Raw genomic sequence first — 12,132 nt, 5'->3', positions numbered from 1 at the left:
CTCACTGGGGGAGAGGCTGGAGTTTTCTCCAAGCAGAACAGCAGCTGTATAAAATCACTTTAGTAACTGGTTTGGGTGGAGGTGAGGTGTGTATGCATCTGCCTTTGCACATTCTGAGGTCTGGAAGAAGGACTTTTTACTTTAGAAGAATTTTTCTCCTTTTATTCCCCTCCATTTCTAAAGCTGCTAAGTACATGTACATGCACCAGAGCATCCTGCTTCCTCTTGGAGAAGTGATGAACACAGTTACTCTGTAGCAGAGTCCAGTGCAATCAGGCAAAAAAAATGGTTTGCTCTCTTTCCGGATTCCTGTGGGTGGGTGGCCTGTGGAGACCATGGTTCAGGTATATTACCTTCCTGTGTGCAAAGCTCGTCTGCTGCTCCTCTGTTTTTCCCACCTCTTCTCTCTCTAGGACCTTGCTTCTCTGAAACATGACAGTTGCAGGGGGACCTAAGAAAAAGCCCATCAGAGGGAGCTGCTTTCTCCCTGTGCTGGTAGTAGGGATGGGGCAGTAGGGTGAACAACTCGTCCCACCATGGCTCATCTGGCAAGGCTGCATCATGCTGGGCAGATGAAGCCTGTACTGGAGAAAGGGGATTTTTCTCTTTGTCAGCCAGGACATCTTGTTGGCCACTCTCGTTTCAGTCCACAAGCAAGGAGAGTTCCAAGGCATTGCAGAGGTGCTGCAGAAGATTTGCCATCCAGCCTGTCCCTCTGTGAGGGCACTTCCCTGCAGCAGCAAAGGCGAGTGCAGCCTTCTGATTGGGATCCCTGGTGTGTGACACACTCTTTGCTAAAGACTATCGGTGTTTTTACCAGCTGAAAAGAAACCAAAGGCCTTAATACCCTCAGTTAGTGCTGGGAAGAGCTGTTATTTCTGTGAAATGATGGTGTGATGAACAGAGGTTCTTTCATAGCAAAGATTTTGAAGTGGTTGGAAGGAGGAGCTGGGCTGTATGTGGCTGACAGCAACCAGCTGCTGCTTCTTTGCACTCTTCAATACCCAGCTTCATACCTTGCTCTTCATAAGAGCTTTTGGCCTCACTGGAGTGGGCAGACCCTGACCCCATGGTGCTGTGGGACACCGTTTTGCCCCAGGTCACAGATAGCAACGTGTGGCTGTTTCTGCCTGTGTGCAAACCACTTCTGGGTGCTTCTAAGACCCATGGGCTGCAGGTTCAGTTTCACACTCATAACTCATCTGATGTGGGGTTCTGCTTGCATGCTGTATATGGATAGAGCAAATTTCCCTTTTGCTAGTCAGGAAGACTGTTTTGGGACTTGCACTATGTTGGACATGTATTTGAACTTCACTGATAAACCAGAATTTTCCTATCCCACTGATAAACCAGAATCTTTCCCATCCCAAGTTCCTATTGTGGTGGAATCCTTGCCATCATGTCTTGTACAGCTGTGATGTCATGTCTGTCCCTTTCCCATCCTGGTGAATGGCCAAATGTTAAATAAACCAGGCAGGCCAATAAAGCATGGCAGAACCAATGGCAAAACATGCCCTTTGTTTCTCCTTTCTTACCCAGGTCCGTGCTCCGCAGGCTGTTTTTTCTCCCAGTAGTGTGGTGCTGTGGCAGATTACCTGGGAGGCCCTTTGCTGCACAGGTTGTGACTGGGCTCCAGTGGGCTGTAACACCAGTTCCTTGTTTCTGTGTATCTTGAGAGTGCCCTTGGGTGAACCTGCTCAAACCCTGAGACCCTCCTCCTCCAACCACGCTAGAGAACCACTGGCTGGCTGAACCACAGCCTGACTGACGGGTCACTGTGCACTTGGGGGTCCTTTGCCCCAGAAGATCTGTGCTTCACAGCTCTGAGCCTCTCCATGCTGGATTGTTTCTGTGGCTGGAGCTTCTCTTGAATACCAGTTTTAAATGTAAAAAGATGTTTGGGATGGAGTTTTTTTCCCCCTTCAAAGTTTCTAATTGAGTGAAGCCCTCTGTGGAGTCCAGAGTGTCTCCTTTTGTTGGACTGCATTGCAGTAAAGGTGTCCTGGCAGTTCTGGCCAATAGAGAAGCTTCTTAACTGTTTGGCTTTTACAAATAAAGCAGGGATTAATGAAGAAATAATCTCCATAGTCCTGCCCTGGGCTGTGGGCAGCATGTCCAGAGCTGTCTGCAGGTGTTTGGTCAGTTCAAAACCACTGCCAAGACAGATATGGCAGCATACAGACTCTTCTTTCCCCACCTTTTCCCCCAGAAAAAACTTGTGAGAACATGTCAGAAATCTCTGACTTACAGAGCGAGTACATCTCCCTTTCTGCAGCATGGAGGCAATGCCCCCCTTGCCATGCTGCCTCTCTCTTGCTGTCTTGTGTGTGTAGCCCGAGCAGTCAGCTGGTCTGTTTGGGGCAGGGGATGGCAAGGCTTTAGTATGGCATTTAGGAGAGCTGCCAGGACAATTCTCCCTCTGCCACAGGCTTTTCTGTGTGACCTCAGGCAAGTGGCTCATATTTGACTCTGCTGGGGGTGACAAAGGTGCTGTATAGGGTAAAGAGAGTTGTAAGAGGAGTTGTCCTGCTCTCTCTTTCTCTGGAGAGCTGGTCAACACTGGCTGTAGGAAGTGGGGGCGTCTGAGGTAAGTAGAAGGAGAAGGTGGAGATAGATGTTCTTGTAAGGCAGAGCATGTGCATTGTCCTTTGCAGAGACATCTCTTTCCTTTCCTATGGTGCATGTGCAGCTCTGGGTGAGTACCTGTAAAGGAGGAGCATTAGTGCTTTCTCAGGAAGGAGCAATTGGTTATAAAGCATCAGCATCGTAAAAAGACAGGTGGGGAAAGAGAGATTCAGCTGTAAAACTGCATGGAGAACAAGACAGAGAAATAAAAGCTCTAGCTGACTAGAGAAGAGTTCTGTTTGGGGCACCAGATGGATTTTGTTGCAAAGGGGAAAGCAGCAGGAGTAATGCTTTGCACGAGTTAAATGAGCTGGACTGAGGAGAGCAGGCCCGGTGCCCACCTCTCTTCAGGCTTGCTGGCTGGGTGAGACCACAGCATGATCTGCAGACCCAGTGGTTGAACTGAGGCTCCTCAGGTTTCTGAGTCCTAATTGCATCCTTCATCCCTTCTCTTTTCAACTTCCAGGCTCCTCAGAGCAAAAAGCCCCTGTTGAAGAAAGGGTTGGTGCTAGGCAGTCACCTGCTGGACGACAAGCTGGTCAAACGGTCAGATGGGTGCCCGTGTTGTGTTTTGTTCGTGGTGTCAGTCTGTGGGTCTGGAGTAACCTGTCAGTCAAGCTGTGTTGTGTGTCTAGTTCTCCCATCTTGGTGGTGGCTGGTTTTGGAAGCAGGGTGTGCAGCTTGTCTGTGGCTCTAGCTACCTCTTGGCATTGTGTGGTGCTGGCTCAGCATGCGGCTGAGGATGCTGTTTGCTAATCTGTACAGGAGGTGGCCCCCTCTGGGCTGCTCCTACAGGCAGCAATGCTGGGGGGCAAACCTCAATGCCATCAGAAGCTATGGGAGTGTTGATAGGATGGGAGTCAGGAAGGCTGCCTCTGACCAAGTCAGCTCCATTAAAATGACTGGATCATCTCCCAGGTGTGCCAGTTCATCATCGGGCAGAAGTTCTCTCCACTGATGCCTCATGCCAGAGCCCACATCCCTGGGGCAGGGGAGAGCACAGGAGTTGCACAAGGCTCATGTTCTCTCTGGCAGCTGAAAGCCCCAAGAAGAGGGCCCAGCTCCAGGAGGGTTCATCCTACCCATCTCTCTCCACACCTCTGCAGATGCTCACCTGGCACACCAGGCCTCCCTTTCAACCAGGGCAGGCAAAATTGCCTGTGAGGCCAAGGCCTTTGTGTTTGTTTTTCACTCTCTGTGCAGACTGTATTGTGGCTTCAATACCCAGGTGTGCCTGCTCACCTGAACTGTGCTGGCAGTAACCCCTTGCCAACTAATTGTGTGACCAGCACACCTGTATTGGCCCAAAGCCTGGTTCCTCTGAGAGGCAGGGGAGGCCAGCCCAGACCTGCCCTGCCTTGGAGCTGAATCTCCCTGGCAACTGCTGGACCCAACCAACCCTGTTTCCTACCAGGTTTCTGCAGAAGGTTCCACGGCTTCCCAGTTTCTTCTGGTGCCAACCAGAGACATAGATCTAGGCTCAGAGTTTCTTCTGGCTTCTGTCACTCTTAACACTTGCAATTCTGATAGTGGCATTTAAGAACTGGGCTTCAGGCTTCTGGGCTCATGTACTGATGGAAAACCAGGTGAACTGTGGAGCAGGGCTGATTCTGGAGCCCAGGCTGGGAGACTGCTTGGGTAGGTCAGTGGCAGAGTTCTTTTGTGGCTGGATGGCTGGCAGATGTGCTATCCATGGGATCAGACAGCCAAGTTCTCCCACCATCTTCCACAGCTATTTCTTGCAAAGCTCCTGCTAGCTGCTGCTGGCATAAACCCACCGGAAAGGCTTAACAGGTGGAGAAGTCTGGCAGTGAGGGTGATGTGAGAAGAGGGGGAGCATGTGTTGGTCCTGTCTCTGTCCCAGTGCTGTGTCACAACACATTGCATGAGAAACATGAATAAACCCCACGAGATCTAGAGTCACTGCTCATTAAATGTTGTGTTTGTCTCTTTTCTCTCCCCTGGAGAGGCTTTTGAGTCTCAGCCCCTCATTGCTGTGACTCGTGTGGGCCGTGGTCCAGAGCCTGAGCCTGGGAGGATGTGTCTATTTCCAGTGGGGAGAGGGTGCAGCTGGCCTGGCTCTGGGCTGCCATTTGGGGTAGATGCAGGGAGGACAATGAGAAATGTGAAGACCCTTTAATGGAAATAGTGTAGGCATGGCAGCAGGTGAATTTTGCAGCCCCCATGAGATGTCCTTGAAAGAGTGAGAGGGGAGAGCTGTTGTCTCCTTTACCTTGGGCCAGATGTGGATGCAGGCCAGAGCAGAGCCAGCAGCAGGCAAGGCGGCCCTGGCCTGAGCATCTTCACTGCAGTTTGCACAGCTGTGGCAGGTTTGGGGTGCCTGACCCTCAGGCTCTGCCATAGCAGTGTCTGGAAGTGATGAGCTGGTTTCCTGGAGCAAGGCTGTATGCCTTCAGCGGAGGGCTTTAATGTGCCCTCACACTGTGCGTGATCTCCCAGGGGTGATCAGCCAGCCCCTGCCCCGTGGTCAAATCTCTTTTCACTAACTTCAAAACCTTTGTTACTATTTTTTGTGTTATATTTGGTAGCAACAGTAGAGGGAGGTGTTATTGCTGGTTTGTTGGTTTTTTTATAAAAAAGGGTTTGTCCTGTTGCCACCTTTGTATGCTTTGCCTCATTTTTCAGTACTGGGAGAAGTGGGAGGCAGAGGATCCATGAACAATCCTGAAGGTGGGAATTTTATTAAAATGAGTAGAGCATGGCTCAGGTGAGCTGTCTGTCAGGGACTGTGGGGAGTGTGTGCATGAAGTAGAGTTCCTGCAAGCGCTGCCTATGCACTAATTGGATTGCATTGCTTGTTTTGGGAATTTGCAACCTCCTCCTCTTCCCCTCACCCCCTACCCTCCCACCCTATTTGTACTGCCTTCGGGCTTCAATACAGACAGCTGGCACCTGCAGACCTTCCCTTCACCTTCCCGGGGGATGTGGCAGTGGAAGAACCCAACAGAAAGAACTGTAAATACTTCCCAGGCAACAGGATGTGGTTGAAGACAGGAGGAGAGAAGAGCAGAGACAAGGAGAGATTGGCATTGGCAGCAGATGCTGAGTGGTTGAAGATGACTTTAAAGGGCAATGCTAACGGTAGAAAAACTGCAGATGGATTTCATGACGCTCCATTGCCTCCTAGAGAACAGCCTGTTGGCACTGAAACTAGGGTGAGTCTAATTACTTGGAGTTCTACCTCAGATATCTGCTATCAAGCACTTGAGGGTTTCTGACTCTTCCCATCTAACCCAGCTCCCTAGGTTTATAGTGCAGGCGTTGTAAGCACAGTCTGCAGCTAGGCTCTTCAAACCTGCATCCCTTTCTGCCACTGCAGCTCCAGGCACTGGACCCAGCCAGCTGTTCCCCAGACCGCATCTTTAAAGTGGTGTTTGTGGGGAACTCCGGTGTTGGGAAGAGTTCCTTCATCCACCGCTTCTGCTACAACAGGTTCCTGGCTGAGCTCAATGCAACCATCGGTAAGTGACAGAGTTCCTGACTCCTCTGACTAAGAAGAGTGAGAAAGTCAGCCTGGACATGTGCTTTTTGCCTATATTTTAGCACAACTAAATGTAAAGATGGTCCCTTTCCTGATTTCGAATTGGTCTTACAATTTCCTTGAACCAAATAGTGTTGATCTTGGCCATTGCAATGGCAAGCTGTTGTTACTCTCCTGACAGGTATTGATTACCAGGTGAAGAGTCTGATGGTGGATAACACTCAGGTTGCTTTACAGCTGTGGGATACAGCAGGACAAGAAAGGTAAGCACTTTCGCTGAGGATGTCCTACTGCCTGGCTCAGTGTTGGAAACAGGAGGAAATAGAAAGTGCATACACATAGTTTCTGTCTCAGGGAAAACTGTTAGCTTCAGAAGGACCAGATTGGTCACAGCAGCTATTCCAGTACTGCGCCAGCAGCAGGGTCTGTTTCAGAGGAAGCTGTGGCTGTGAAGCAGGGCTCAGGGAGATCACTCCGAGGACTGATGGAAACGTAGATTTCCATATGTCTGACCTGTATGTCTGTGGCCTCAGGTAGCTTGTCCATAAATCACTGTGTGGTTTGAAGCTCCTCTAGCCCTCGAAGCTCTCCTGCATCAGCCTGCTCCTGGGAAAAGCTGCAGGACAGGTCTGCAGGTTAGGATAGCTGTGAAGGCTCTGGATAGTCATTCTGATCTCAGATTCAGTTGTGCTATTGCTGTCCCCAGCTGCTCACCACCACTTTACTATTCAGAGAGTAGAAAGGAGTCTGAGAACCTTTCCAGATCTGATTCAAAGCCAGCTGCATTGTCTTGACCAGTGGGGATGGTGATTTGAACTACCCTGCTGGACTCCGTCAGTGAGGTTATTGGCCCCTTCCACCATCTCTTCTGCTGACAGCCTCATGGAGGTGATTGATAATCCTTGGTAGAGGGACAGTGTAGTTTCAAAAGCATGGGCCATCACCAGATGTTACCAGCATTGTTGGTGAGGATAAGAGTAATAGAGGACTGGCTTGACCTTTATCTGCTACTAGACATGAAGGCCCACCACTGCCTTCTTGTAAATTAGATTGTATTTTGGATGGATATTGAAGCTGAAGACAAAAAGCTATTAAAAGCCTGTTAACCTCAAGAGCCTGAAAGAAGTACTGGATATTTTGGGCTAAATGTGTTATGAGGGCAGGTCTTCAGGAGGCACTGGAGGTCATGGGAATGCTGTAATCCTCAGCTGTGCCAACAGAGTAATGATGCTGTCTCTCTCAGCCAGCTAGACCATGCAGACTGGGTGACAATGTACTAAGTAGGAGTGCTTATTAAAATGTAAACTATTTCCTCCAAAATCAAGCTTCATGATGAAGAAATCAGGATTTTTGAGGGGACTCCTGTGGTTATTTCAGTGCTGAAGATGAGCAGTAAGGGGAGTTATGACATGAAATGTGATGTTTTACTGAGGCCTGATTGCATCAGCGGCCAAATTCAAGATACTGCCTCTGCAAAGGGGACTTTAGGGTGGGCCTCTGCAGCATTAGCAGGTCATAGACATGTACCTGCAAGAGAGAACTTGGCTCAGTGCTGACACTGAATAGGATAATAAGCTATTCAACTGCAAATATCCTATGGAAGACACAGAGCCTTTGGCCACTTGGTGACTTCCTTAAGATCAGTGCACTCTGATGTTTCTTCTAGGGCATGTGGCCTGTGGTTTCAGAGGTGCACCTTGACTGACAAAGATAGAGCCCGTGCTTTCTCAGTTGGGTAGCTTGCCAGAATGCCATGCCCTTCCTGTAGTGAGGTAGAACAGGCGTCAGGCAATCGTCTGAAGAGTTCAGGAGGGTCACTACTTGCTGCAGGCTTTCTTGACTCTAAATAGAATAGGAGAGCTTGTTATCCTGTGCAGGGCTGAAATGCACAGCTCTCCAGCGAGATCTCAGGACTTGTGTTGCCTTTACTTCCATCGGTTTGCAATCAGTGTGGTTATACCATGGCCCTGTCACAAACTGCTTACAGATTTTAAGGTTTGGGGTTTGGTTTTTTTGTTGCTTGAATTTATTGCCAAAACACAAGTCTGTGGTATAGCTCACAGGTCAAAGAAGATGTCTGGCAGGAGTTTCTCCTGCAAATTGTGTCTAACTGATGATTTTATGTATGATGGCATTGCTTTATAGATTGAAAACTGGAAACAGATTGTATTGATGCTGAGATCTTAATTGCTGTTTTGGCAGCACTGAGGCAGACATTATGCACGTCTGGTTTATACTGTGGTACAGCTTAGGCTGCAGATTCTTCCAGACTTTAGAGAAAGGTCATGTTTTTCCATCCATTTCCCTTTCTATAGGCAATTACCTTTTCCTGTCCCACCCAAACAGACTATTGTTTCTTTCCTCCAGTCTTGCAAAGATCATCCTTCCTGGTTTCTCAGCACTGTGGATTTGGCAAGACTCCTGCTTAGCCACAGCTGCCTGGGCTGCCTCAGAGGTGCCAAGATCTGCCCCACCTGTCAGCAGTCCGTACACACCAGCCCCAGGCACATGTCTCGTGTTCAGGGGCTGCCAGGCCCTGCAGAGAGCCTGCACTGCAGGGCAGATAATTCTGTCTGTTTCTAGTCATGACAGAGCTGTTGTTCTGACAGTGCCTTTGGTTTCATTTGGGCTCAGGTTTCGGAGCATTACCAAGCAGTATTTCCAGAAGGCAGATGGGATTCTGGTGATGTACGACGTTACGGCCGAGTGCTCCTTCACGGCAGTGCGGAACTGGATGAGCAGTGTGCAGGTGAGAGGGGCCTTGGCTCCCCTGCACTCCTATGGCTGCTGCTGCCTTGCTCCAGACCAGCTCCCACACTCTGGAAATGACCTTCTCTGACACCCCACGAGGTCCTGTTGACCTTGGGAAGATAAATTATCAAAGCAGATGTTCTGGGTGCTGCCTGTGGTAGTCAGTTTGGGACCAGAGGCTTCTTGTTGAAGGCACCAAAGCCAGTGGTAGCCCATTAAATGAAGGAAGGTTGTTTCTATGGCAGAAGTGGTGGGGCCTGCCAAAACAGTAAGCAGCGTGTGTTTGTAAGCAGCTCACGGCCACCGCACTTTTGCTCAGGCGAGGAGATGTCCTGGTGTCCAGCCAGGACAGGGAGATGGCCCAGGCACATTTAGGCTCAGCCCTGCAGCATGCACGCACAGTGCTTTGCACCGTCACATCCTGACTCTGCTTTGAGACGGAAATATTACTAATAGCTTTTTTCCCTCATTTACTTCAACTTTAACAGTTGGGTTATTTATTATTTTTAATTGGGTGACTGTGTATTAATACTGCAATCTGCCCCCCTGCTTTTTACTTCCAAACTCTCAAGAAAAGCATTCAACTGTGGCTTGTATCTGCTTGGGGAGACAAAAATACCTGTCTATAATTTAAATAAGTTGTGTTTAGATGACTCAGAGCTCAAGGGAAATTGTCAAGGGTGGTTTTGTTTTGATTGTGCTGAGTCTCAAAAACCAAGATTTAAGTGAAATAAACATAGGTTATTATAGTCTTCTAATATTAACTTCCACAGGCCCATTGGGAAAAATAATCCAAACAAAACAGTTAGCTATTTCTTTGGACTCTAAAGGACCAAAGATTAAGCTTTTCAGAGGTAAACAGCCTCTGAAAACCAGCCTCCTTTCAGGAAGGTTAAACTGAGCACACAAAATCAAAGCATCCAAAATCTGTACCTTTTAATAATCTTTCCTCTTTCCCTCTCCCCATAGAATCATAGAATGGAAGGGACCTTTAGAGATCATCTGGTCCAACCCCCCTGCAGAAGCAGGTTCACCTAGATCAGGTTGCACAGGAACGTGTCCAGACAGGTCTTGAAGACCTCCAAGGAAGGAGACTCCACACCCTCCCTGGGCAGCCTGTGCCAGGGCTCCCTCAGCTAAACAGTAAAATAGTTTTTTCTTATGTTTAAATGGAACTTCTTGTGTTCCAGCTTCATCCCATTACCCCTTGTCCTGTTAGGTGACATCCATCTTAGTCTTTATCTTGCTTTGAAGCTTTTCAGGTACCAAGTCATCCAGGGCAGTCAAGTTGGGAAAGAACTTCGAGCCCCATTCTGCAGTCCTTACTTTGGTGATGTTCCAGGGAGCCAGTGGAACTAGAGGGAGTTTTACCCAAGGTCATGGGCTGCAGGAATCATTCAGCAATAACAGTTCCTACAGAGACCCTATAGAGGAGCTTCAAGTTGCTTACCTTGCTTGGCCAGTAGATTTTCAGCAAGGGATGGTTGGGTTTAGGACAGCACATCAGACAAACGGTGCCCCACTTATACACAAATTACAGAACTGAATAAGAAACTCTATCTGAACTTAAATGCCCAACAGCCTATAGGGCAAACTGTTTTTCTGAAGGCTTGTAGTTTCCCAGACAGGAAGTTATATCCTGTCTCCCCTCTCTCAGCATCCCAGCCATACATACCAACTATCTGAAATATTTTCCTTTCGCTTAAACTTCCTTCCACAAGTACCTGCGGCCCTTTAATGAGCTAAAGGACCTGATCCTGCTGCCACTGAAGGTGGTGTTTGCATAAGCTGGAACAGGACCTGCTCCAAGATACCTTTCTTCCTCAGCTGAGTCTCTAGGGTGCTTTACTCTCTCTCTTTTACAGGAAGGTATCGAGGATGGAGCTGTGGTCTTTCTACTTGGAAATAAAATGGATGCTGTGCAGAGAGAGATCCGGAATGTGCCCAAGGCAGAGGGTGAAAGGCTGGCAAAGGTGTGACAACACCTACAAAGGCCTCTCCAACTGCAAGCAGGGCAGCTTGGCTGGCAGGAAGCCCTTCTTGGAGCCATTTCCCAGTATCGTACCTTCCCTCTTCTCTCCTGCCTGCTGTTTCTTCAGTGTACCGAGGTGCCTGTGATAATGGGGAGGATGAGGTGGTGGCCAGCATGTGGCAGACAACAGCCCTTGAGGCATGCAGTGCACACCTAAGGGTACCTTGGCCTTGGGGTGGAGGGAGGCAGACTTTTGGAGGTGTCTTCTGGGCTCTGCAAGGGAATCCAAGAAATCCAGGTACCCTGAGCAGGCGTTTTCTCTTCCCAAATAACTCCTTCAGCGTTCCCTTTCGGACACTCTGGCCAGGTCCTCAATGCCAGAAACTCATCTCTCTTTCCTGGGCCAAGGAGCAGGGTCTGTGCTGGGAACAGCCACCCTCCCGGCCCCAGGGTGGGCCAGCTCCCAGGGCTGTGGGCACATCAGTGGGGAGAGCTGTCAGCCAACGTGGGTGCTTCCTGTGCTCTCTGACAGGAATACAAGGCTGTCTTCTACGAGTGCAGTGCATTGACTGGCTACAACATTGTGGAACCAATGCTACACATGGCCAGGTCAGTGAACATTCACCCTGGGATATTTCCCCAGCTGCAGGTGACTGGTGTGGGCTCTCCCAGGGAATAGGCATGAAGAGGGCGATATCGGAGACTGACTTTCTGCCGTGTCCAAAAAAAGACCTGGAACAATGTGTGCTTCCCCCTGGCTCCAGGTCCTTGTCTTCTGTCCTGGAGAGCACCAATTGTAGACTGGATGTTATTGCACGCAGAGCTGGCTGTTGAAAGAATGGGAGTTTAATTTGAATATTTAATCACAAAAACCCCTTGTCTGCTGTCCCAGATTTGAAGTTGGCATTTTCAGTTTGAAGCCTGCATGCATCTCTAAGGGTTTTTTCTTCCTCATCTTATTAAACATCATACAGAATGTGATATTTTGGTGGTAAGATTCTTAAAGGGAGGTAAGACACTTTCTAAGGCTGAAAGTAGCTTGCTCTAAGATTTTTGGGTTTTTTAAAAAAGTCTTTGAAATCTTGCAAGAAACATATCCTTTTGTTTTCTTTTATCCCTTCACCTCCAGCTGTATCATCTCTGTTAGATTCACAGCAGGATGCAGGCGTTCATTAACAGCTGATTTATTTGCTAGCTAGGTAAATCATATCTGCTCTAGTATGTGCCTTCAGGGTGCTTTACTACCATGCTGCTGCCTGAGATGGCCCAGACAGATAAAGCA

General features: G+C 48.8%; 1 protein-coding gene across 1 annotated transcript in view; it reads left to right on the top strand.

The window, feature by feature from the left end:
* Nucleotides 1–12,132, top strand: part of CRACR2B (calcium release activated channel regulator 2B) — a 50,135-nt gene that overhangs the window by 36,069 nt on the left and 1,934 nt on the right. Inside the window, exons 12-18 of the mRNA XM_061999700.1 lie at nucleotides 3,092–3,171; nucleotides 5,528–5,801; nucleotides 5,966–6,107; nucleotides 6,309–6,390; nucleotides 8,762–8,876; nucleotides 10,744–10,851; nucleotides 11,383–11,459. Of these exons, the coding sequence (XP_061855684.1) occupies nucleotides 3,092–3,171; nucleotides 5,528–5,801; nucleotides 5,966–6,107; nucleotides 6,309–6,390; nucleotides 8,762–8,876; nucleotides 10,744–10,851; nucleotides 11,383–11,459 (878 nt within the window). The remainder of the gene's footprint in view (nucleotides 1–3,091; nucleotides 3,172–5,527; nucleotides 5,802–5,965; nucleotides 6,108–6,308; nucleotides 6,391–8,761; nucleotides 8,877–10,743; nucleotides 10,852–11,382; nucleotides 11,460–12,132) is intronic.

Source organism: Colius striatus, chromosome 7 (assembly GCF_028858725.1).
Source record: "Colius striatus isolate bColStr4 chromosome 7, bColStr4.1.hap1, whole genome shotgun sequence".
Lineage (NCBI taxonomy): Eukaryota > Metazoa > Chordata > Aves > Coliiformes > Coliidae > Colius > Colius striatus.
This window is presented reverse-complemented; position numbering and strand designations above follow the sequence as displayed.